Raw genomic sequence first — 24,928 nt, forward strand, 5'->3', positions numbered from 1 at the left:
TCGAAGTTAGGAAGCTGTGGGACAGGTGGACATGGCAGCCTGTGTGCCCGTGTGCAAGGAATCAAATGACCTGAGGAAAGATTTTCTATCTTGCAAAAAGGCTTGGGTCATTTTATTAATAACATTTTAGAAGAAAAATATTTTTATAACTACAAGATGATTGATTAGACATGATGTTCAAAAGAAAAAAAATAAATAAATAAATAAATCAACGAGACTATGGAGATTCAATCCAGACCTTGTGCTTATTCTGTGTTCCTCTTGTGCTGCAGGCAGAGTCAACCAGTCCAACTGGTTTCCAGTAGGCCTTCAGGCCAGGCAAGGGGGAGCGTGAAGAGGAGGGGGAGGAGGTAGCTGAGGCTCTCAGAAAGTTGCCTACTCTATTCTCATTCCTGAACAACCAACCATTCACTTCAATGGGAAGAATCGACGAAGCTGACAGGCCAATGAAGCCGAAAAAAGACAAAGCCAAACGTTTTTCTTCAACTTGCTTTACATAACCAGCCGCCATGCTGACACCACTATGTCAAATAACAGTAGAAAGTCGACAGCTCCAACAGTATTAACACCACGTTTACGCCTACTCAAACCTACCACACTACACAAACAAGAGACCAAGTGAGTTTGGGTCTTCACTGGAGGTGTAGTGATGCACCGAGAGCCCAAGGGAAGGGTCAGTTCAAGATAGGCCAGCATGGTAAACTTGCCATGACGTAACATAGACAATATGAGGAAACTTCCTTTCGCTAACACTAATACTTACTCTTCACTGGATGCTCGGCTGCTAGAGACAAATCTACACTATAAAAATCTACCGATAACAACACTGAAATCAACATTAAACAGACATACTGTTTACCTCCTCTACATAAGTTTCCCATACTAGAAAATGATTAGCAACTTAAATCAAACTATATGGTTCTTAAGTCACTTCAGTTAGACAAAGCATTTTCTAGTTTGACTTCACATTAGTTTGTATTATCTATAATGGCTGGTTAAATTCATATACATCAAATACAATTTTTTCAGCAGATGAATCAAGGGCTGTTCAAAATCCCTTTGAACTAGAATTTAAAATTAATGTACAGGGTTTAGAATAGGGCCATAGGGATTTATTTTTAATATTAACTGCACTGCCAGTTATTTTCTGTATTAATCACTATGAAATGTGAGTGTTATAATTTCACACAACTTATGTACTCAAATTACTTGTTTTACTCAACCAGTATTCCAAAACCCAAAAGATATTAAAATTTCTGTCATGGATGGCAATGAAAATCCAGAAAGAATTACATTTAAAACAATCAAAATGAATGTCAAATCTTTTTAATGCTTTTTAAACTGTTTGTTTCCATAGCTTGGCTTTATAACAACCTACTTGACATATGTTGGGTTAAAGAGATTAAAAATGCATGAATTACATTTGATTAAGCAGTAGACCAAATGCATGACCGTTTATTATTGAAAATAATTTTCTGACTGAGGGCGTTGTGTTACATCTAGTGTTGTGAAGGAGCACAACCTTAGTGTGTCTTTTATGGTCAAGCTGTTCTCCCTGTTCTTCCTTCCATAACACTACATCAAGGAGGAAAAACACATATCTGTGAATTATTCTCAGGAACCAGACTCAATAGCTCCAGATTACAGCCCCTGGTTCTGCAATGTTAAGGTGGATGAACATCAGATGCTACTGGCATAACGGTCTAAATCAGAGTAAGGTTTCTTTGAACAACTAATCTGAAACATCAGTTTTAAAGACATAAAATTTCAAAAGATGCAAGTAGACAAATATATAAATATCTGGTACAGCAGTGGGACCTGCAGTGGCTGCCTGACAGGCCGCCAGGAGCAGATGGTAGCTTAGGGAGAATTCCTCCGAGTCTCTGTGTTTCTAGAGGACAAGTCCCTCTAGATACATTTAAGGTTATTACAGACAATTAGTGTTAATAGGCAGCGTGGATCTCTCAGGTGAGAGGCTCATTCAATTGACAGTCTCCCAAGAAGGAGCACACCTGTTAATTATTGAATCACTACGCAGACACATAAAGGCTGCAGTGTGAGATGCCTCCCTCACCTGCAGCACACCTAGTCAGGAGACCTGTACTATTCAGCAGGCTGATGCTGTAAGACATTAAAGAGCACACCAGGCAGACAAAGAATAGGATTTGAGGAAAACAGCTAATAAATATCTATTTAGTAACTAAACCTAAATCATGTAGGAAATATTGTACATTGAAAAATCAGGCTGTCATTTAGATTTGAAACTTTAAAAGTCTTTTTTAATTTTAATTTTATTCTTATCCCCTGTTTTAGAAAGCAGCTCTATAAATAAAGTTTAATACTAATCCACAATACAACTAAAATACTACATCAGTATCACCACCTGCTTATGAAATATATTTAGAAAAACGGTGCACTAACTGCAGGATGAGTTAGTAAAAATTATATAGAAATAAGGATTGCTTCATCTGTTTATCAACAAACTCTGAAGTTGCAATTGAAAGAAAAAAAGAAAAACTTCTATGGAGTAAATATATCTGAAGGAAATAAGGTCCAACTTACTGAAGGAAACTCAAAATCCTTCTGGTTTACTTGGTTCAAGACATAATCAATTCGGAATTGGTTTGCAGGACAGGCTAACTGGCATGGTGGTGTGAGTGTATTCATGGCAGCCACAATCGTCTGGATGGAGAGAACAGAAGAATAAAATTTAACACAAAAATAGATATAGAAACAGCACTAAGACACTTACAGTACAACAGGGTGAATATTAACTGTTACATTCCAGTGTGCTACATAATAATTTTAAAGAAAGGTGTTATCTGAAGCTCACTGTTTAATATTTTAAAAGCATTCATAAAACTTCGGTCACTTGTTGAGCAAAGCTCTTTTATTGCCTCCCAACATCAGTAAAATTTATCATGACTTTGGCTTTTATGCTTAGATTTTCATAAACGTTTAATTTAGTGTAACAGAACATTATTGGACACACTGTTCAGAGCAAACAAAAATTATAGCCATAATAATGCAGGCATTTTTTTGGCCTAAAAAATAAAAAAAATATTAAACGTCACTAAAAATCGTCAAATGTCTTTATCATTGCTGCCACCATGGTAAAATCCCAAACTTCAGATTTCAAATGCGTCAGAAGATCGATTTCTTACCTCTATAGCTTCTTTAATGTTGTTTTTAATATCATGAATTTTCTGTTTTTTCTCCCTGTGAAGAAAAAAGAAGCCTGTGTCATTTTTTTTACATTTTTTGTTTTTTTGACAGTGAAATAGTAACATGAAAAACAAATGTAACACAGCAGCAGTGACGAAATTTTTTCTTTTTTGTGTATTAGTGCCAGCAGGTTTTACTAGTAGTGATGTGCTATGTAAAATACATAAACTTCACCCACATCTTTTTGGCAGCGTGCAGAGAAATTACTATTAGACCACAGTATTGTGGGTCCAGAGGCACACATACCTTTATGTTCTTGAAATATCTACCTCCTGAACTTATTATATAGATAATAGCAGAGAGTGATGTTGTGTTGTGCAACTTCATGCAATCTGTGGACTTCACTGATATCAGTGGTAGAACTCTAACATCACACATCTTTCAGAAACTAGGGCTGCCATTGGAAATGTTAAATTCGTTTAAATGGCAAGTTTGACTATTGAAACTCAGAACTGATATGGAAATTCCCCAAATGACGTGTGCGTGTATGGTGTGATTTCTTCATTAACAGGTTATTTCATAGCAATAAGCTACTAAGCAAAGCCTCCCCATATGTTGTGTTACATGTGAATGTACTAGGCAGTATATTTTGTCTACATTACAGCAGTAGCATGAACACTGAAAACAAGCTTCTTGTATTGATGTTCACCAGAAGGATTTCAAATTAAAAGCATGGATTCATATCTTCTAGTAACAAAGGTGTTCTGTGTACAGTGACTTTGGTGAAGTAACAATATCAGCATAACCGCACCACAGTAGGCTACTGTAATTGAATGGCAACCCTGACTAAGAATGCTGGAGGAAGAAAACCCTGAGTTTCAAATTTAGAAGTTTTTCATAATTAGAACATTTTTAAGCATGGTTCAAAACATTGTAAGCTGTTGTCCACATTTCTGACTTCTCAGCTATTCAGACCGGTCTGGTGTTGTGTTCATGTCATAGAAAAATCCTCTACAAAAATGTCGACAAGCACAAATAAAATCAATACAGCCTTATCATTTCTTCTAACCTGGCTTACACAAATAACATCCCTTACATCTGCATATTTATTTCAATGTGAAAACTGTGACACCATAGCGACGGATATGACACCGGCTACTAATTAGCTAGAGTTAAAATCTGATTGTTTACTCAAAGAAAGGGGAGGTTTAAACTTAGAAAGACACACTTCAGAGAGGGTTTTGTTTCACTCTCAGCTCCTCTATTTTACTCAGAGAGACTGCAGTACAATCAGACAGAGAACATTCCTTACACTAGGGCCTCAAAGAAAAAAAAAAAAAAAAAAAAAGACAAAAGAATGCCAACTTTTAAACAAACCACTATATCAATCTCCTCTCACCCGGAGTCATACTGCCCCCTCCCTCGTTCCTCTCATCCCTCTAATGTATTTATGTGTCACTCCCCTTCATCTCCTCATCCTCCCAGCACCTTGCACTGACTTGCACTGCCCCACACCCAGATATCCAGTACGGCGAGACAAAACCAGGGAGTCACAGCCGACTGTGGATTTGTCATTACACCAGAGAGTCTGCGTATGTGAGGAGCATCTGTTCGACGTGACCCAAAAATAAGCACATCATGATGCTCCTAAACCAAAACCACTTTCTAGGAAACAGATGATTAAGAATAGAAAAATATGCCTTTTATTTCCATTGCATTAATTTAGAATGCACAACACAAGGTGGCTTGAAAACACCCTGGGCAACTTACCCACGAAAACCTGAAACAGATAAATCTTCTTGTGTCTTTGAGCATTTACTCCACAGCACTATGAAAACATTACAAACACTACACTACAACACCACAAACAGGAAACACTACAAACATTCATTTATATTCAGTATATTCATATTCTCATAAAATTATTGTAAACTAGTCAGTCAATCAGACTGAGCCAACTGATATTCACGGCCCCATGTTTCATGAAATTCACAGTTTCCCTAATAATAATCAGTACAATTACATTTCCTAAGGAGGAAAAACCTTTATCTCGTCCCTTCTTCCTAAAGAGGCAGTTGCTTATTTACGTAACTCTAGCCAAACTATCCTATCACAAAAGAATACATATTTCAGAAGAAAAATATAATAATATACTACTATACTGTATTCACAAGACAACTAAAACCATCTTTAATGGTGTCCTTGTATATATTACAGGCAAAAGAAAATTGATACAAAATAGGGGGGAAAAAAAAGCTCATTCATCAAATGTTATGTCTGAGCAACAGTACAAAAGTAAAAGAAAATGTAATTAACTATGATATCAACTGAATAAATATAAATAGTGAAATGCTGAATATTCTTGAAAAATTACTGAAATTGTAAAGTAATTATAAACATAGCTGCTGAGTAATTTTTTGTTAATCAGTTCATGACTAAGTGTTTTATGTTCCAATATGGCATAAATAGCGACTGGAAAGCTACATGACAGTTACATATCTAAATACAGACTCCATAGCTTCCTCCACAAACTAACTCTTCAATAATCTCTTTCTAACAGTGTTCATGTCTTTTAAAAGTCATGATTTATGATGATGTTGTGTCATAGTGCTCCTCTTTATAATAATCACATTTTTGACAATTTTCTATGTTTTTGGCAATAAAAATCCACACCAACTAAATCATTTCTAGCCACTGAGTGAAGTGGACAGTCAATGCCTCTATTTTCTTGATGTTAGCATTACTAAAGGTCATTTGCATTTTCTGAATGCACCAACGGTCGCTCACAAAACATCATCACATTACCAAGGTATCTGGCCAACAAATAACTGCCTGCGTTTGTTGCATGTGAATATACAAAATAAATGCATAAAGTAAACCAACACTTACTCTGCGTTGAAGCCATTAACGTGCAATATTCGCATCTGTTTGACTATCGTGCTTTTCCCAGATTCACCAGCTCCTGGAAGCACAGAGGCGACAAAAAGATACATCAGAAGAGGTTTAGTGTCATTCAACACAGACTAAAATATTCAGCATAGGGATCCGTCTGAAAATGAGGGGTGGTGGTTTAGACACTGGATTCATGGAGGATAAATAATTTTGGTTCCTTGGAAGATCAGACCAGTAATAGATAAAGTGGAAGAGCTACAAATGCATGTCCAAGACTTCATCCATTAATGATTTGATTATCAAAGCTTTGTTTCTCAAGACAGAGGTCCTGTTCGATACAGTACACACAACAATGCCCCATACCTAAACTTCTCAGTCCTTGGGAGTGTTATGTGTTGCACAACAGCAATCTCACTAAGATGGTGAGACCTCAAAACAGCCAATCAAAGGGCCTGTTCCTAACAGCTGGGAGAAGTAACCACATACATCTACTCAGATTTCGTATTTAAGTAAAATTTTGAGAAATTTTACCTGAGCACTTCCATTTTATGCTACTTTCTAATTGTACTTCACTATCAATGGAGATACTTTAGTTTTTACTTCTCTACATTTATTTGACAAGTGCAATTATTAGTTACTTTTAAGACTAAAGACTAAGAATGCAAAACAACAGTGTCTAATTGTCGTGTTTGGCGTGTATCGTTTATTAACCAGACAGATATATTACCTACTATATGTGTGATTTTTTTTCCCTGCAAAACACGTATTTCTTGCTGACAATACCTCTACCCTTTCACATAGGTAGGAGATTTAATGCAGGACTGACCTGTAAAGGAGTATATCAAAGTTCTTGTGTCAGTACTTTTACTTGAGTACTGAAAGATTCATCACCATGGGTGAGGACTTAGACTGAGCTCTGGCCGCTCTGCTTATTGCCTTAGTGTTTGTTTTGCTTATTACTTAGTTAGTCATTTAAGACAGATGGATAAAAACAGTTAGGTCCCCGTACACACAGTTAACAGTCAGAGAACAGTCATTCTCTGTAAGTCAAACATTATGAAATATTTTGGAGAAAAGAGCCGATATGTGTCCTATCGGGAGGAAAAATGAAAGAAACCATGCCATAACACAGCCCAATCCAAACACCAGGAACCAACAAGACAACCAGCCAGTAGAGCGTAATTGCACAGATCTAGAATCAATTTCAGTCTACAATGAATAGAACTGTCATTCAAAGGAAGCTAGTAATCCTACTAGTAATTCTCATTTGCTCTTGATACTTAGTAAAATACTAGCCCTACAATTACTATTATGAATTTAAAAATAAAAGTTTTTAAGGGTTGATGAGAATACCCATGTCCAGAGTGGTGTATGTGGAGAGGATTGTACAAAGGCGTGTGTGGTGTCTGAGAAACAGCATTAAACATAAAGTCTACAGGCCCAACTAACTCAAGGTGAAGTGCCGCTGAGATCTAAGCTGCACCCACAAACACAATGATCACAATTTCTGCTATTTACATGCGTGGATAAAAGAAACAACCGTGCAAAATGCCCATTTGTGGCCTCCCATCCTCTGCGTGGTGCCTATGTGTGCCGCCTTCACACAAATGGTGTCTGTCTGTCCACCATCTCCCACATGGTCTGTAATCATTCTCATTAAAAACCCATGAATACTGAAGACAGGCCTGATTTGTCCTGTGTTAATACGCTGTGAACTGATGGTGTAGCAATATTATATCACTACATCTTTTGTTGGTGCCACTGTTAAAAGGACAAAAAAAGTTGTAGTTAAACATTTTTATGAGTACAATCTAAAACGAGGGCTGTAACATGTATAAAAAATATGAAAATACACTTGAAATGTTATGTGGCTGCACCAAGCCAGGCTTAAAATGAACACACATATCATTGTAGATAAATTTCACAAAACCTACCTAAAAGTAGTAGCCGGTGAGTTGCTCGGTATATCTGTTTGTCTTTTTGGAGCTGCTTCTCTATCTTTTTGTTGGCTTCCCTCTGTGCCTTCTCCTCATTTCGTTGGTCTTCAGTCTTACTATTGCCAAGACAGCCCATCTTCCCAAAAACCCAGTGAAAGGTTCAAGGGGAGGCAGGGTTGTTGGTTGGGTGGGTGAGTGCAGGGTAAGAGGAAGGAGGGAGGTTGATGATCAGGAGAAAATCAATTAATCCTAAATTCCTAGACTGGCCCAGCAGAGGAACACCTGGCTCAAAATGGGTGGCATCTATATTACCAGATGCAGATGAAACAGACGTAAACCTGTTAGGCAGCAGACGGTGGGCCCCACCGCGCTTTGGCACAACTATGCGTGGATGGATGTGGCTAATTACTGGCAATTTATCAACAATATATCAGTCAGAAAAGAGCAGAGCAACGATGCCGCAACGATTCCTGTGATTTTCACTGTAAATCCGCAATGAAGTCATCAACATTGATATGAGAGTGGATGTAAAATTTCCACGCTCATGAATGGATGTCGGCGGTCCTGTTTCCTTAAAGGTGCGTTAAAATTACACGCTGGTTTCTTAAAATAGATAGATTTTCAAGCTATTAAGTTAAATTTTCTCAGCAAATGTCTCCTCTGGAGCCCATCTTCGGCAGATATCTCACACTGCCATTCATTTCCACTCACAACCAAAGCCCCTTTTTTTTTTCCTCGACCGTTTTCCCCTTTCAAAGAAATATTTTAGCTTTTTATTTTTAAGGGTTGTTTGCAATCGGGTTTCAACCTAACCAAATCACATCAAATGGCGGGTGAAAAAAAATAAAAAATAAATATTTCCTCTTAAAATGACGGCATGTGAATCATCAGGCTACACCGGGGCTTCTGTCTCTACCACAAATCCGTCACGTTACACACCGTTTTCGGGGATTGTAGTCGTTGATATTAGAAACCTTATCAATAAATTCCTGCTTTTTAAGTCGATGCCAAAATGATCTCCTCTCTCCGTCAACAGATGCTGGTGCCTGCCTTTTCAGAGGGTTAGACCAGACCCCGAAAGGCCCCTTTTCTCTCGGTAACGTTAATTTGTGTTTCTCCTCACATCGGAAAGCTTCTCCGGGCGGGCAGAGGCGGGTTTGGGCATTTGGATGTCCTTGAATAAAACGCAATATCCAGGTGATATTTGGGGAAATCCTTCGTTGTTTTCTCGTCTGGCGCAGGTACAGCCCGCTGTCAAGTCTCTCGGCTCTTTGTATTCACTTTGAATCCGTCTGGTAGATTATGGTTACATGTGCATGATACATGAACATACCGCGGTGTGTTCAATCACGGATCCAACGGCGACACACTTATTTTTTACCGCCGAGATGCTGCGTCTGCTCCGAGGAAGCGGTCGGGGAAATGAGAAACGTTTCTTTGCAGTATTACTCTGGATTATTTTTGCCACCTTTTCTCTCTGAAAATTGTACATTGAGATAGATAGCGTTGAAGAGGTGGGGTGGGGCAAACCGCTCTCACGGAACCCTGGGAACGATCAACCGTGGTCAAGTTTTCCGCGAGGACAAAATTAACTTCCGGTTGCAACTTTCACAATAAGTATTTGTGCCCCAAGTACTCTACCTGTGCGCAATATGGCCATAAATAATTACAAAACAACCACAGTCACATACATTCAAAGACACACAAGGGCCAAAAACTACCACAAATAATATATTATAATAGGTTCTAGTTTGTTTTTGCCATTTTGTTTTTCTTACTTAAGTTCTGCGAAGTACATCGAAAGCTGCTTTCCTGACAAATCGGATTTTGATTCTCAGAGACGCGAAACAACCACAGAGAGATGAAAAAATCACCATATACACATAAGACAACCATAAAAAATAATAGTCTAAAATACGGAACGGCCACACAGATGAACAAGACACAAAAAGAAAATACAAAGACACTCGAAATGGCCATACATATACACAATATTACTACAGTGGTACGCAAATACAACCAACACACCCACAGATCCGTCAGAGGGGGTTTCCTAATGAATTAAAATCAAATTTTTTGAGTATCAGAAGTAGTCTACTCCTGAGTGACACATTGTAAATGGAAACTAAAATTGACATGAAGCTGTTGCTGAAAATAAAATGTCATCTTTACAAAGTTTTTTTTACAGTATTCATATATACCTATTTAATATATATTCCTACTTATATATATACATATATCCATAAATAATCAACATTATTACGTTTCTGTCAGTGGGAGAAAAAAAACGCTTTTATTTGGAAGATTAGATTACAGCACTTCCGGTTTTGTCCTTGTCGCTTGATGCACCTGGGCTGAAGCAGGCTCGGATCACATGATTGCCCGGAGCGTCAAGAAGCAGAGGCACAGAAGGGGAGAGGCGCCCTCTTTGAAGCAAAATGATCATCAACCCGTTCACCTATAAACTATTAATCAACAACACCGAAAACCTATGACGAAAAACACATGCACATAAGCCCATGCATGTACATTTAATACCACTACTACTACTACTACTATGAAAATAAAAGGAAGTTTCAGGTTGAATGGGAAGCTTATGGACAGACTGCTGAATGGTAGTTGATAGCCAGTCACAACTGTAACTGTTTTGTTGATGATTCTCTGCTGGACAATAAACTGGTTTTGACTGGTGAAATGTAAAAGCCTCACCCAGCAAACCTCATGGTGAAGGCTGGATCAGCAACCAGAAAAAACAAGTATACTTAAAGTTTACTTTATTAAGTAAATCTAAGTAAAGTTCAAGTAGATAACCCAAGTATATTTTGTGTGGTAAATAAACTAATATGAATGTACTAGAAGTATACTTTTAGGTGTACTATTTCAACACTTTTTGGGACTAAATTGGCCCACTTTTTAGATTTAAAAGTAATAATCTTTGAGTACACAAATAGTTTAAATAAGTTTACTGCAATTATACTGTGAATTGAACCTTTTTGGTACTAATTATATGCTTCTAGACCACTTTTTAGTTTATGAAAGCATAGTTTACCTGCTGCAAATAAAGTACTAGATATACTCTTAGTTTGCCTTTAGGTACAAAATTAGAAAACTACCAAACTTGTTTTTGCACTGCAGCCACACTATACCAAGTACTAGCCTGGACAGGAAGCTATGACAACTTCACACTTTTAACAGCTTCCTTTTATTTTGACAAGCTTCTAGAAAGCTCAGTACAATCATAATGACAACTCAGCCACATAACAAAATGGCAGGGCATGTATCACAAAAGCAGTAACCCTTTGGGTACGCTACGGGTATGCTACAGGTCAAAATAACTGGACAAGACTAATTAACTACAACACACAACAAAAGGAACCTAAACAAACAATGTGAACTCAAACAAAAACAAAAATAGTGGTCAAACACAGTTTCTATCCTTCGGGCATGCTGGGAAATCTCAACAGTCCAACCCGCTAGTACACTGGTATGCTGTGTAGTATACTATATTTAGTATATTAGCAGACTCTATTAATGGTTCAGTTTCAACTATGTTCTATTTAATATATGTTATTCCACCTGAAAGTACAAAATAAATATTTAAAAAACTGTGAAAACGTTTTAGGCTACAAAAATACATAGAGGATGTTATTCATATAAATTACATAAATTGTGTTTTCATTACAAATTAACTTCATACCAAATGCAGTGAATGGAACAAAACTTAAATCTAATATGTATTTGCAGCACTCCCCTTTGTCCTTAAACCAGCAGCACTTCTCTTTGGTTTGACCTGCACATAGTTTTTCCTGGTACTTTGCAGCACCTTGGAGAAGCTGCTGTAGTTCTTCTGTAGATTCAAGCTGCCCCAGTGTTTCTGTCTTTTCATTTGATCCCAGACTGACTCCACACTGCCCAGATCCAGGCTCTTTGGGGGATCAGGCCATCTGCTGCAGGACTCCTTGCAGGTACTTCTTGCAACTGAAAATAGTTCTCTATAAACTCTAGTGGGTTCTTTATGGACTTGTCCTGCACAGTGGGCTCCACAATGAACCTGGGATGAATCTGACACCTGATGGTGTTGTGTGGTAAGAATCCAAACCATCTGAAGTGCCTAAAATGTCTGCACAGTACTGTATATCTTATGTATAAGTTAAGAATACTTAATTATACTTAACTTTATATCGCAATCAAAAAGATAAGTATAGACCAAATACACTTAGATACATTTGTATATTTGATAAGTATACTTAAGTACAAGTACAGGCCAAATACACATTGCTTCAAATTTTATATACTATTTTGTATACTTGTTAGTGTAAGCCAAATATCCTATCTACATAATGTGATTAGACTTGTGAGTCATGGTAAGACATACAATCTCATAGGCCTATATAAAGCCAATGTATATATGATAACCTGAACTGGGAAAAAACTAGGAGGACTATTGTTTCTGTAATAGAGGAACCATGTCCAGTATCCCTAAATCAGTAAATTACTGTGTCATACATGTCCTGTGTCACTTCAAGAACAGGCCATAAGGGTAAGGGTGAGAACAAAATTAAGTTGTTTAGAAAAACAATAATCAGGAATTTTCTGACCATTCATTTAATTTATTTATATTCTTATTACTTATTCTAAAATACATTGCTGTAGTCCTTAGACCTTTGGACCACATAAGCATTTTCCAAAAATCAGTACTATCATGTTATACCTGTGTCACTCCTCTAGATGGTAGCACCCTCATATGATCTCCAAACTACTGTACATTTTAGTGCTATATTACATCTGCACTCACCTAATAGCTGAAATAGAAATACAGTTTATTTTAGGGTCAATTGGGGATAGAATATGGGACATGTATTCTTCTTTTCCTTTCAGCTGCTCTCTTCAGGGGTTGCCACAGCGAATCATCTGCCTCCACTTAACCCTATCCTCTGATCCTCCACACCCACACCAACTATCCTCATGTCCTCCTTCACTACATCCAAGAACCTCCTCTTTGGTCTTCCTCTAGGCCTCCTTCCTGGCAGCTCTAACCTCAGCATCCTTTTACCAATGTATTCACTGTCCCTCCTCTGAACATGTCCAAACCATCTCAATCTGGCTTCCCTGGCTTTTTCTCCAAAACATCTAACATGAGCTGTCCCTCTGATGTACTCATTCCTGATCCTATCCATCCTCGTCACTCCCAGAGAGAACCTCAACATCTTCAGCTCTGCTACCTCCAGCTCTGCCTCCTGTCTTTTTCTCAGTGCCACTGTCTCTAAACCAGACAACATTGCTGGTCTCACCACTGTCTTGTACACCTTTCCTTTCATTCTTGCTGACACTCTTTTGTCACACATCACACCTGACACTTTCCTCCACCTGTTCCAACCTGCTTGCACACATTTCTTCACTTCTTTTCCACACTCTCCATTGCTCTGGACTGTTGACCCTAGGTACTTAAAATCCTCCACCTTCTTCATCTCTACTCCCTGTAACCTCACCGTTCTACTTGAGTCCCTCTCATTTACACACATGTACTATTTTACTACGACTAATCTTCGTTCCTTTCCTTTCCAGAGCAAACCTCCACCTCTCTAGATTTTCCTCCACCTGCTCCCTGCTCTCACTACAGATGACAACGTCATCTGCAAACATCATGGTCCACAGAGATTCCTGTCTAACCTCATCTGTCAGCTTGTCCATCACCACAGCAAACAAGAAGGGTCTCAAAGCCGATCCTTGGTGCAGTCCCACCTCCACCTTGAACTCCTCTGTCACCACTACAGCACACCTCACCACTTACAACTTACAGCTGTCATACATGTCCTGCACCACTCGAACATACTTCTCTGCCACTCCAGACTTCCTCATACAAAACCACAGCTCCTCTCATGTGCTTTGTCCAAATCTACAAAGACACAATGCAGCTCCTTCTGGCCTTCTCTGTACTTCTCTATCAGCATTCTCAAAGCAAATATTGCATCTGTGGTACTCTTTCTTGGCATGAAACCATCCTGCTGCTCACAAATGCTCACTTCTGACCTCAGCCTAGCCTCCACTACTCTTTCCCATAACTTCATTGTGTGACCCATCAGCTTTATTCCTCTGTAGTTTCCACAACTCTGCACATCTCCCCTGTTCTTAAAAATGGGCACCAGCACACTTTTCCTCCATTCCTCAGGGATCCTCTTACTCTCCAAGATCTTGTTAAGTAGCCCAGTCAAAAACTCTACTGCCACCTCTCCTAAACACTTCCATACTTCCACAGGTATGTCATCAGGAACCAACTGCCTTTCCACTCTTCATCCTCTTCAACACCTTCCTCACTTCATCCTTACTGATCTTTGCTACTTCCTGCTGCACAACAGTCACCTCTTCTACTCTGTACTCTCTAACATTTTCCTCATTCATCAACTCTTCAAAGTATTCCTTCCATCTTTCCATCAGACTTGTGGCACCTGTCAACACATTTCCATCCCTGTCCTTGATCACCCTAACCTGCTGCACATCCTTCCCATCTCTGTCTCTCTGCCTCGCCAACCTGTACAAATCCACCTCTCCCTCCTTAGTGGAGGTACAAATCCTCTTACGCCCTTTGTTTGGCCTTTGCCACCTCTAAATTCACTTTACGCTGCATCTCCCTGTATTCCTGTCTGTTCTAGAATATGGGACATGTGTAATAGTCATTAACATTCTGCTTTAAAAGATAGATAATTGTCTAATACTACAGTCTAATATTTCTTTTTAAACTGAAGCATATTGCTTTTTAATCAACTGTTTTTATTTGCTACAGTTAATTTATCAGTTATATATATTTGGATTAGTCCTTTTCCATTGTTTGTGATTAGTTTCAAATAATTACTATAGAAATTACATTATGATTTTTAGATTAATCTTTTAATTTTAAACTATGTTTTTAAAGTAAAATGTGTATTCCATTACATTTTATGACATATACAAAACACATATATCAAAACACAGACAACAACAAAATATAGCAGGCCTACCAAACAAAAATTCATGTATGCCCCTCTACAGTTTAAAAGCAAGGCAAAAACACTCATTAAATTCATATATCTACTGTATTTCTTATTCTGCAAAGTGTATTATTGGTCCCACATATTTATACTAAAAACTGGGGTGACTCCCTGACATCAATGATGACATCATTTCTGGTAATGTATAAAAGAGCTGTTACAGGACTACTGCTTATCAGAGACGTCCAGCTGCTCTGTGTTTTGTAGCCCGACCACCATGCGTGAAATTGTACATCTGCAAATTGGACAATGCGGCAACCAGATCGGCTCAAAGGTAGTAAAATACAATTTCTTCTACAATGTTAACATTTAAATAAACATTAGGCCTGACTGTTGAAAATGTTGATGATACTCTGGTATATTGCTGTCTATCACCATGGCCAACATGAGAACATACAAAGTCATTTTGAGGTGATAATTAATGACACTGTCTTAGAATATAAACTACTGATACTATATTAGCTGGATTATTAATGTCGCTAATTAAAAGAAAATTAACTGTATTTTGCCCCACTGGCTAAAGTAAACTGTTTGGATCTTTAATTTATTTAAGGTGGATCAATTTAATACAAACGTACTTCTATTAATTCAGGATGTTTTAAAATTATGATGCATATTTTGACATGTACAGTTCCTTGACATGTTGCCCTCATCAGTTGTGACACAGGGTGTTCCTTGACAAGCACTGGGAGAAAAGATAAGGGCTAGAATGGGCGGTACATTTTTTATCATGGTTACCACAAAACAAGACAGTGAAGCTAAAAGATAATACTGCTAAAGCTAAAGTAACACATACTGTAATGAGTATATAGCAGTAATTACTTTATTTTGACTGTCTTTCTAGTTTTGGGAGGTGATCAGTGAAGAACATGGGCTCAATGCAACAGGCAACTATGAGGGAGACAGCACCCTCCAGCTGGAGAGGGTCAATGTCTACTTCAATGAGGCACATGGTAAAATAGATGATATATTGATTATAACATTACATGGTCATTTCTTCATCTCTGTGTATTGATCTAGTTACAGATTATTCATTAGTCAGTTCTTTTTTTGTTCAGAGAGATGAACGGTTCAGGCTGCATTGGTAATAATCATTGTTTTTCCAGGTGGAAGATATGTGCCTAGAGCCCTACTTGTTGACTTGGAGCCTGGCACCATGGACAGTGTGAAAGGAAGCCGAATTGGAGCCCTTTTTAGGCCAGACAACTTCATCCATGGTGAGACAAATGACAAATTAGTCATACCACAGGGACTTTTATGTGGTTAAATTGAGATGGCTTAATTTCACTTTTTACTAAACAACTGCAGATTCAGTTAAATACACTCATGGTACTGTCACATTTGATGCCCTGGATACAAATGCCTCATAAATGGATAAATCAGAGTTACATCATTGTTGGGTGAAATTTCAGTATCAATAAAATTTAATCTTTGAATTGCATCAGCATTACAATATGGCATTTGTTTTTACTTAATCCAGTGTGTGTGTGAGAAAGAGGGGGGGCGGGTAGTAAGTTTTTACAGGCAGAACAATATGTAATATGTTAAAATAAAAACAAAAAATTCCCTCAGCTAATCCCATTAAAAAGTTAGATAACTAAAGTAACCCTATCAACTTAATTTTGTTGTTACAGGAAATTCAGGAGCTGGGAATAATTGGGCGAAGGGCCACTACACAGAGGGAGCAGAGCTGGTAGAGCAAGTGATCGACAGAGTGAGGAATGAGAGTGAAAGCTGTGACTGCCTGCAGGGCTTCCAGCTGGTTCACTCATTGGGGGGTGGCACTGGCTCCGGCATGGGAACCCTCATCATTAACAAGATCCGAGAGGAGTACCCTGACCGCATCATGAATAGCTTTAGTGTCATGCCCTCTCCTAAAGTCTCTGACACAGTGGTGGAGCCATACAACGCCACACTGTCGGTCCACCAACTCCTGGAGAACACAGATGAGACCTTCTGCATCGACAATGAGGCCCTGTACGACATCTGTTTCCGTACGTTGAAACTGACCACACCAACCTACGGGGACCTCAACCACTTGGTCTCCTTGACCATGAGCGGTGTCACAACCTCACTGAGATTCCCAGGACAGCTCAATGCAGATCTGAGGAAGCTAGCTGTCAACATGGTGCCTTTTCCTCGTCTCCACTTTTTCATGCCAGGCTTTGCCCCCCTGACGGCCCGTGGCAGCCAACAATACAGAGCACTCAGTGTGCCTGAGCTCACCCAGCAGATGTTTGATTCCCGCAACATGATGACGGCATGCGACCCAAGGCGAGGACGCTACCTCACGGTTGCTGGTGTCTTCCGTGGCAAAATGTCCACCAAAGAAGTAGATGAGCAAATGCTTGCAATCCAGCAGAAAAACAGCAACTACTTTGTGGATTGGATCCCCCATAATGTCAAGGTTGCAGTGTGCGACATCCCACCCCGAGGCCTCAAAATGGCATCCACCTTTATTGGCAATAACACAGCTATACAGGAAATATTCCGCCGTGTGGGTGAGCAGTTCTCAGTGATGTTCAGACGGAAGGCATTTCTCCACTGGTATACAGGGGAAGGTATGGATGAAATGGAGTTCACTGAGGCAGAAAGCAACCTAAATGATCTGGTGTCAGAATACCAGCAGTACCAGGATGCCACTGCTGATCTAGATTGGGAAGCAGAGGATGAAGAGGTGGAGGGACCCTCAATAGCCACAACAACAAAGATTCAGTCTCGAAGAGAAGTTAAACTGGAAACAGTGACTGAAACAAGCAAAGAAACCATAGATGAGTAGAAGACCCTAGTCATAGAGTGTGGTGTGTAGGTTTGACACCTTGCTGCAAGAATGTAGAAAATAAATGTGAATTGTTAATCAGAAAAAGGAACTATTTTATAGTTTAATTTATGCCTATGGTTGATTGAGATAGACTTTATTTGATAAACTGTGTTGTCACATATTTAGATGTCTCTTCTTATTGTCTTCTGTGCATTCTTCAAATTATTTGTATGCTTATATATTTTTGTTCTTTTTCAGTAAATATTTGAAAATCATGGCAATTTTTTATGTATATGTGGAAAATGAATACTGTGATCCCAAAACCATGTGATGATATCTAACAATTGGCTCCAGTATGGATACCAAAACAAGAAAGTCATTACAAGACTAAAAAACACCAAAATAATTTCCTTTTTTCTTTATTATTAGAAATTAAACTGAACCAAACAGAATTGCAGTGATGGACAGCACGTTGACAGCATAGTGAGAATGATACTGTTCAAGGCTGTCACACAGTTTCCACCCAGTGTTACGAGTCTGGGACTTAGAGATTACACATAACTTGGCCCATATGTCTGCACTCTAAGATAAGCACACATAATGTGGAAATACTGCAATAATGTTTACTAGACGAGAAAAAGACTGAGAAAACGAAGATAATATTACATGCAACTCTGCATTACATGTAATTGACTCTCTGAGGGCAATCTGGCTCAAAGTTATAAGGTGGCAATGAAGTTATGAAGAAAAAAGCTCCACTGAGTAGGTAAGTTCATTACCAAACTGAAGGTTACAAAACAAGGAACCATCATTTTTGCCTACTCAATAGTTTGCTAATTCAGGAAAACATAGTAAGATTATCAATGTTCAACAATTTGAATATTAAAAAAATTGGGTTGTATTTCATCTTCAGTATATTTTTATGTAGTCTACTGAATTACCATATATTTTTAAATAATTTACAAGAAGAAAACTAAGATCAGAAATTTCCTGCTTTTCTTTCCTGTTACTCACAACCCTTTGGGTTTAACTTGCAACCCGATTATAGAGGTCCTGGCCCCCAGCTAGTAAGCGCTAGACAATGTCTTGAAAGTTATACACTAAAAAGCTTGACAATAAGCAAAACATCAATAAATGTAGAGTGTAGTATATCAGAAAGAGTACAATATTTTCTTCTGAAAATATAGTATAGTACACTTATAAAGCAGCATAAAATTGAATTACTCTTAGTAAAGTACCGTTACCTCAATATCTGTTACCTCAGTAACCCGTTTACTCTCATTCCTTCAAGGATGTAGAGGACAACCTTTAACCTTCATTGAGCTGAATTGTGTAACACTGGAGGTTAAATATAAGACATCTCCCTAACAGACAATTCACTGCATGTTACAAGTGGTTTAGCTCTAAAACTACGTTAATATGCTTTTCTTCAGCTTCATAGTTCAATCGGGTATGTAATTTCATTATAAAAGTTTTTTTTCCATTAGCTGCTCTCTATAGACTTTATATGGATGTCTCCAATGTCATTGCACCCATGTGGCATGTGGCAGCGGAAGTGCGTGATAAACTCACGTGACCACCGGCTCCGGTACAGTAGGAGGGGACATCATGCGGATGTCTTTGAATGTGTCAGTGTGACTGTGTCCACTTACTGGCTTAACCACGCGTCGACTTCGGCATCACCGGTACCGGTCAGCTCGTTAAAACATGAAGATCTGGACATCAGAGCACATATTCAAGTAAGTGGTATTTTGCTAGAGTTGGCGTCAGCTAACATTAACTTGTTTTTATGCCGGTTATGCAATTAGCTACAGCTAACAGTCAAAGAAAGACCGTCTGTCGGGCGCTATCTGTCTTATTCAGGTAACATTGGTCCAGTACCGTCACTGTTAGTCCGGGAGGCAACAGAGTTCATAACCGAAAACTAACCAGAAAAAACTGCTAACGCTATCTTACATTTTGGTGTAAATGACGTTAATGTTACCTAGTATGCTAGAATTAGAAGCTAGTGAGCTTACATAGCGTGGTTTTCCTCCGTATATCACTTTTTGAAAAGATATCACACTATAAAAACAACGTGTACATAAATAAACGTGAAGACATAATAAGAGTGAAGTCAAGACCGTTGTGGTGTGGTTGCAGGAAAAAAAGCGATTAAATTGCATAACCCGCCAGCCTGGGCAAGCCTCGAGCTCGCGACCTTTCCCCTACATTCTGCGTGTCTAACTGCGTCACTATGCAACCCTCCTACATTGATACGTCTCCATGGCAACCAAAGTCAGCTCCGTCGAACTCAGTTGTCTTAAAATTTATTTGACTTTTTCAGCGTTGAAAGGCAAAACTAGGCGGATCGTGTGTCGGAATTAATCTAGCTGAAAGTTTGTACATATTAATTTTTGTGTTACAAAACACCGATTTGTATATGCTCTATGTAAAATGGACAACCTCAAAGTGTAGTGTTTCAATAAATGTAATACCACCATTGTATTTTTTTTTTTTTTACAAAAATTGTAACTTAATAGAAGATGGTGTGTGTATTTGTATAACTTTGTATAACCAATGGTGTTATAATGGTTTTGCTTTTTGGCTTTTATTCAACAGTCATCCTTGGGAGACGGTGACCAAGGCTGCTATGCAGAAGTATCCGAACCCCATGAATCCCAGTGTGATCGGAGTAGATGTTTTGGACAGAGGCATTGACACACAGGGACGTCTCCACAGTAAAAGACTCCTCAGCACAGAATGGGGCCTTCCATCTATAGTAAAATCTGTAAGTGTCAAAACCCAGACATTTTGCAAAGTATTGGTCTGCACTCTAACATCACCATCAAAAACTTGGTTCATTAATGTTGTAATCTTATCTGCTTTAGTGACACTTAATAGGCACACATGACTGATTGAAAAACATGACCAAATGTGCAATCTAGCTGACAAAACACATAATTTTAGCATAATGAGGTGATTTAAAATGACCTAAAACTACTTTAAAAAGCCAGACTATTAAGCATCACACAAGTATCCAGTTATAGCCTTGAACAGTTTAGTACTAGAGAAAGGCCAATGCTTTCCAGCCAGTTAGTGTGACATTAACCACAAGGTTATTTCTGTCCAAGGGTAGCAGAAGATGACCAGGTGAGTTCATGACTGTGTGCAATAGTTCGTGATGTACAGAACACTGTAGTGCCATTTCTCTCATTGCTCAGTGTAACCCATGATACCATGTGATGTAACTTTCCATCTCTGTGTCAGCACAGCTAAACCTTGAGGTCACTAGTGTTGAGCGGTGACAGAGGTCTTAGATTTCTGCATTTGTAGCAGTTCAACTTTCCTCTTGTTTCTTTTACTTTCTGAATGAGTTATTGTGTGTTTTAATCAGTGTAAACATGTTCCAGCCATTTTCTTTTCTTTAGCATGGCCCCTTCCTTAGGTGTTTGAAGATGGGCTCATAGTCAGTGAGAAGCTATGAATATCCCCTTTAATGCCAAGGACAGTCTATGACACAGACTGTCCCAGTGACTGATAGCATAATAATCTAACCCTTAATCAGATTGTCTCAAGGCAAATCACTGCTGAGCCTCACTGCATGTGTATAAACTGATTGTATCATGAAAACAATTTCCTGTGCCATCAGGTTACCTCTTTACCATGTAATTCAAATTCAGTCTCAGCTGGCACTGGTGTGTTTCTACTGAAAACACTGATTAAGTAACTTTTTTGAACAAGATAAAGTCAACACTTTGTTTTTAATGGCCCACAAGACATGGAGTTCTGTGTACCCAAACACAGAGAAGGCAAAATACATAAATCAGTAAAGAAATAAATCAATAAATAATAGCACCATGTCAAAGCAAAAAGGCTGCACAAATAAGAAAACATGTCAACATTTGCAAGCAAACTGTCAATTTTAACTGTTAATTTCAGTTTGTCATCAAGTGAAGTGTGTCTCTTTGTCTTCAGATCATTGGTAACTCACGAACATACACATATATTCAGGAGCACTCAGTTGTCGATCCCAAAGACAAAACCTTTGAACTTCAGTCCACAAATGTGAGTACCTATATAACACTTCCCTTCTTTTGTATACAAAACAAATAGAACAATTTTCTGTTCTATTTTGAATGTGTCAACCACAAATACATACAACTCATTTTCTCCATCCACTTTTTATAACTTCCATTATATAATTTCTAAACATAGGTTTAGTGTGAAAAGTTTCTGCAAAGAGTTCCTGCTTGTTACACAGGTGGATGCCTCTCACTTCATTCGTAATAGTGTTTTGCAACTTGTTTGACAACTTCTTGTCAGCTGTGTCAAACAATCAAACAATGCATCTTAACATGTGCTCTCTTTAAATATTTACTCTTAGATCACTTTCACAAACATGGTATCTGTGGATGAAAGGTTAACATACAAGCCGCACCCTGAGGATCCTGAGAAGTAAGTTTTTACTGTGATTTATAAAATTACACTAATAAATCCTCATTTTGTTAAACATTCAAACTGCCAGGTTGTTTGTTAAAAACAACCTTTAGACATATTCCTTTCCAACCCCACTTATTTATTTATTTATTTATTTATTTATTTTAGAACCGTTCTGACTCAGGAAGCTATCATTTCTGTGAAAGGTGTGAGTCTCTGTAGTTACTTGGAGGGAGTTATGGCCAACACCATATCTACTAATGCTGGAAAGGTAAGAGATCCCTTAGAGACTGTATGTTGGATGACCCCTCTTAGACGTGTCTGACGTAGTTCAGTATTTTTTTGTAGTTATTTATGAAATTCCTACTCTGTTTTTTAATAAAAATAATAAAACTGTTCTTGCTTGAACCTCTTTTGGTGATTCTCAACTTCTTTAGCTTGTTTTAGTGGTTCCCAACATTCATATACACCTGTTTGAACAGCTACAAATAAAGACAGGGTGAAAAGCATTTTAGGGAGAGGTGAGAAAAAGAATAGTGGAATAACAGGTCTGACATCCTAGCTTGAGACCAATCCCAGCTCTTTCTTAAAGCTAACAAATAATTGTTGCCCTTCCTTCTATTCAGCTTTACATAATTGCCTTTTCATTCCCTTCTCTGGAGTAATGTTTTTTTTTTTTTCTTGGTCAGGGCCGTGAAGCCATGGAGTGGGTAATCAGGCGACTGAATGCAGAAATCGAGGAGCTGGCAGCCACAGCATGCGGGACTATGCGCACACCAATGGCTGCTGCAGTCACTGAGAAATGACACCTGTTTTCCAGTAGACTCTGAGGGGAAACTGCATACCAGTATAACCAGACTCCCTTAATGATGCTCTGGTGTTGTTTTGGTGCTCTGGGTTTTTTGTATTATTTAAGGGTACAACTCATGTATCTCATATAGACTACTTTACTGTCTACATTAGATATATTTTTAACAGCAAACTGCAGTGTAAAGGAATTCAGCACAGTTCTTTCAGGGGATGCTGCTCAGCAGGACTGCAGTGATGAGAAACTTGGTGGAAACAGTGGCGTTACGCTCAGGGACAAGTTTCAACACTACTGTTATGTGTGTTTGCAAACATGGAACATTGGCAGAGGCTGCAGGTGAACTGAAAACACAAGAAAACTGTTAAAGCAGACACTGCTTTTGTCTAGCATTTTAAAATCACCCAGCCAGCAGTGTTTTCACCTGGCAAAAGACCTCAAAATGCCAAAAATTCACCTCTGGCATGAACTCTGTTTACAGGGACGGAGTTAACCTGAAAAGCAGTTATGGTGCAATACACTATATAGAGTTGACTGTAAGGAATACTTTTGTTGAGATATGGTGGCTGAAGGCAATGCAAAGTCAAGTGTCATGCATGTTACATGCACCTATAAGTGGTTTCAAGTGCCAGAGTAAATGGTTGGGTTAACATGAAGCACAGTACATGTTACTTCAGTGTTTTACGTATTTTTAGTGTAAGAGCCATCTCTTCAAATATGTTTTCGTGCAGGACCTAAGAAATAACAGGAATGCTCTGTACCATGCAATGCAATCAAGCCAGAATATAAAGTATAATTTAATATTATGTAATATCAAACATTATTTATCTGAAAAGAAGGGATCAAAGCACTTGTTATATTTATGTTGATGTGAAAGACCTAAAACTGTGTCTCAAACAAACAGTAAAAACAGTTATATACAGGTATATACTGTAACTAAACATGTTTTCTGAAATCAGAGTTTTACCAGTGCACCTGAAGGCAGACCTCTCAGCATGTTCTTTCAGTTTAAATGCTGAGACCTTTACATTTACATTTATTTGCACTTAGAAATAATATTTGAATTAAGAGAAGGTGCTGCACATGCTGAGGGAGCTGATAATTTGTGACTACACTGGTAATACTGAGAGATGCCTCTGAAAACATTCTGGTTTCGTCAACTGCAGAATGGGGCAATAAAATAATTGAATCAGTTTAGTAATATATCTTTGCCAGTAATTCTAAAACTCAGTACACCAGCTTAACAAAACAAAGCCTTGTTGCTGTTATGAAAATGAAAATGGAATGTTCTGAGTTAGCATTATTTATTAGTACAATATTTAACATGTAGTGGATATTTTAGTTTCAAGACCATAATGGCAAATGTGAAAATGTAGTGTGTCAAATGCATACAATTCTGTCAATGTAGCAGCTGGATTGCCTTTGGAACTTCAGTCAAGAGTTGCTCACTGAATATATGCATTCTGAGAAACCAGCATACAGTTAACTTCATTCTCATTGGTCATTTGACAGGATGCGCCAATGTTGGCATGTCTGAAATGGAAGAGTCTTGTGCTGCCACACTGTGGCCAAATGCCAAACTTCCTATTTATTTCTGGGAAAGGTCTGTTATTAAAATTTAAAGTTTAGGGCCAACGGTGGCAAAATGCTACTGTTTTAAGATATTGTCTGGTGAAACGTGTGCCACGTATTGTTTGAAATAAAGCTGTTTATGTGCCATTCCTTTTTATGCTTTGAATATGTTTGCATATAACGGAGGGTGTACGCGCATTCTATTAATTGTGACATTATTTATGTTTCAAATATTAAGAAGAATTATTTCGCCTGTCCTTTACTAAGTTAACGCGAGACTACAAAATCTCGAATCCAAGCAAAGGAGTATGCGGTATAAACCTTAATAATGCCTTCAAATAAACAGAGAGCA

The 24,928-nt window shown here is 38.3% G+C and overlaps 3 protein-coding genes across 4 annotated transcripts in view; 2 read left to right on the forward strand and 1 right to left on the reverse strand.

The window, feature by feature from the left end:
- Nucleotides 1-9,536, reverse strand: part of LOC113130371 (guanine nucleotide-binding protein G(s) subunit alpha-like) — a 29,429-nt gene extending 19,893 nt beyond the window's left edge. The window contains exons 1-4 of the mRNA XM_026306942.1: nucleotides 7,992-9,536; nucleotides 6,055-6,127; nucleotides 3,165-3,219; nucleotides 2,563-2,682 (exon numbers count right to left, since the gene is read on the reverse strand). Of these exons, the coding sequence (XP_026162727.1) occupies nucleotides 2,563-2,682; nucleotides 3,165-3,219; nucleotides 6,055-6,127; nucleotides 7,992-8,130 (387 nt within the window). The 5' untranslated portion in view covers nucleotides 8,131-9,536. The remainder of the gene's footprint in view (nucleotides 1-2,562; nucleotides 2,683-3,164; nucleotides 3,220-6,054; nucleotides 6,128-7,991) is intronic.
- Nucleotides 9,537-15,185: 5,649 nt separating this feature from the next.
- Nucleotides 15,186-18,055, forward strand: tubb1 (tubulin, beta 1 class VI). The gene is made up of 4 exons (XM_026306112.2): nucleotides 15,186-15,293; nucleotides 15,864-15,972; nucleotides 16,126-16,236; nucleotides 16,654-18,055. Exons 1-4 carry the CDS (start codon nucleotides 15,237-15,239, stop codon nucleotides 17,796-17,798), a joined length of 1,422 nt encoding a protein of 473 aa, XP_026161897.1. The 5' UTR covers nucleotides 15,186-15,236; the 3' UTR covers nucleotides 17,799-18,055.
- Nucleotides 18,056-18,189: 134 nt separating this feature from the next.
- On the forward strand, nucleotides 18,190-24,237 carry prelid3b (PRELI domain containing 3). Of its 2 annotated transcripts, XM_033325190.1 has the most exons (7): nucleotides 18,190-18,546; nucleotides 19,268-19,519; nucleotides 20,382-20,550; nucleotides 21,738-21,827; nucleotides 22,147-22,217; nucleotides 22,368-22,470; nucleotides 22,889-24,237. In XM_033325190.1, the coding sequence occupies exons 2-7, from the start codon at nucleotides 19,488-19,490 to the stop codon at nucleotides 23,003-23,005; spliced, it is 582 nt and encodes a 193-aa protein (XP_033181081.1). In that variant the 5' UTR covers nucleotides 18,190-18,546; nucleotides 19,268-19,487; the 3' UTR covers nucleotides 23,006-24,237. The 2 variants fall into 2 exon arrangements, with proteins under 2 accessions (XP_033181081.1, XP_026161898.1); XM_026306113.2 differs by lacking the exon at nucleotides 18,190-18,546 and having other exon boundaries at nucleotides 19,106-19,519.
- The last annotated feature ends 691 nt before the right edge of the window (nucleotides 24,238-24,928 follow it).

The sequence above is a fragment of the Mastacembelus armatus genome, chromosome 5 (genome assembly GCF_900324485.2).
Source record: "Mastacembelus armatus chromosome 5, fMasArm1.2, whole genome shotgun sequence".
Lineage (NCBI taxonomy): Eukaryota > Metazoa > Chordata > Actinopteri > Synbranchiformes > Mastacembelidae > Mastacembelus > Mastacembelus armatus.

Bases quoted from the DNA above. Each gene is read 5' to 3' on its own strand.
- tubb1 (XM_026306112.2), top strand. From the start codon at position 15,237: ATGCGTGAAATTGTACATCTGCAAATTGGACAATGCGGCAACCAGATC. The intron at 15,294-15,863 runs GTAGTAAAATAC...CTGTCTTTCTAG, and splicing joins GCAACCAGATCGGCTCAAAG to TTTTGGGAGGTGATCAGTGA. The intron at 16,237-16,653 runs GTGAGACAAATG...TTGTTGTTACAG, and splicing joins GCCAGACAACTTCATCCATG to GAAATTCAGGAGCTGGGAAT.
- prelid3b (XM_033325190.1), top strand. From the start codon at position 19,488: ATGAAGATCTGGACATCAGAGCACATATTCAA. The intron at 22,218-22,367 runs GTAAGTTTTTAC...TATTTATTTTAG, and splicing joins CACCCTGAGGATCCTGAGAA to AACCGTTCTGACTCAGGAAG. The intron at 22,471-22,888 runs GTAAGAGATCCC...TTTCTTGGTCAG, and splicing joins TATCTACTAATGCTGGAAAG to GGCCGTGAAGCCATGGAGTG.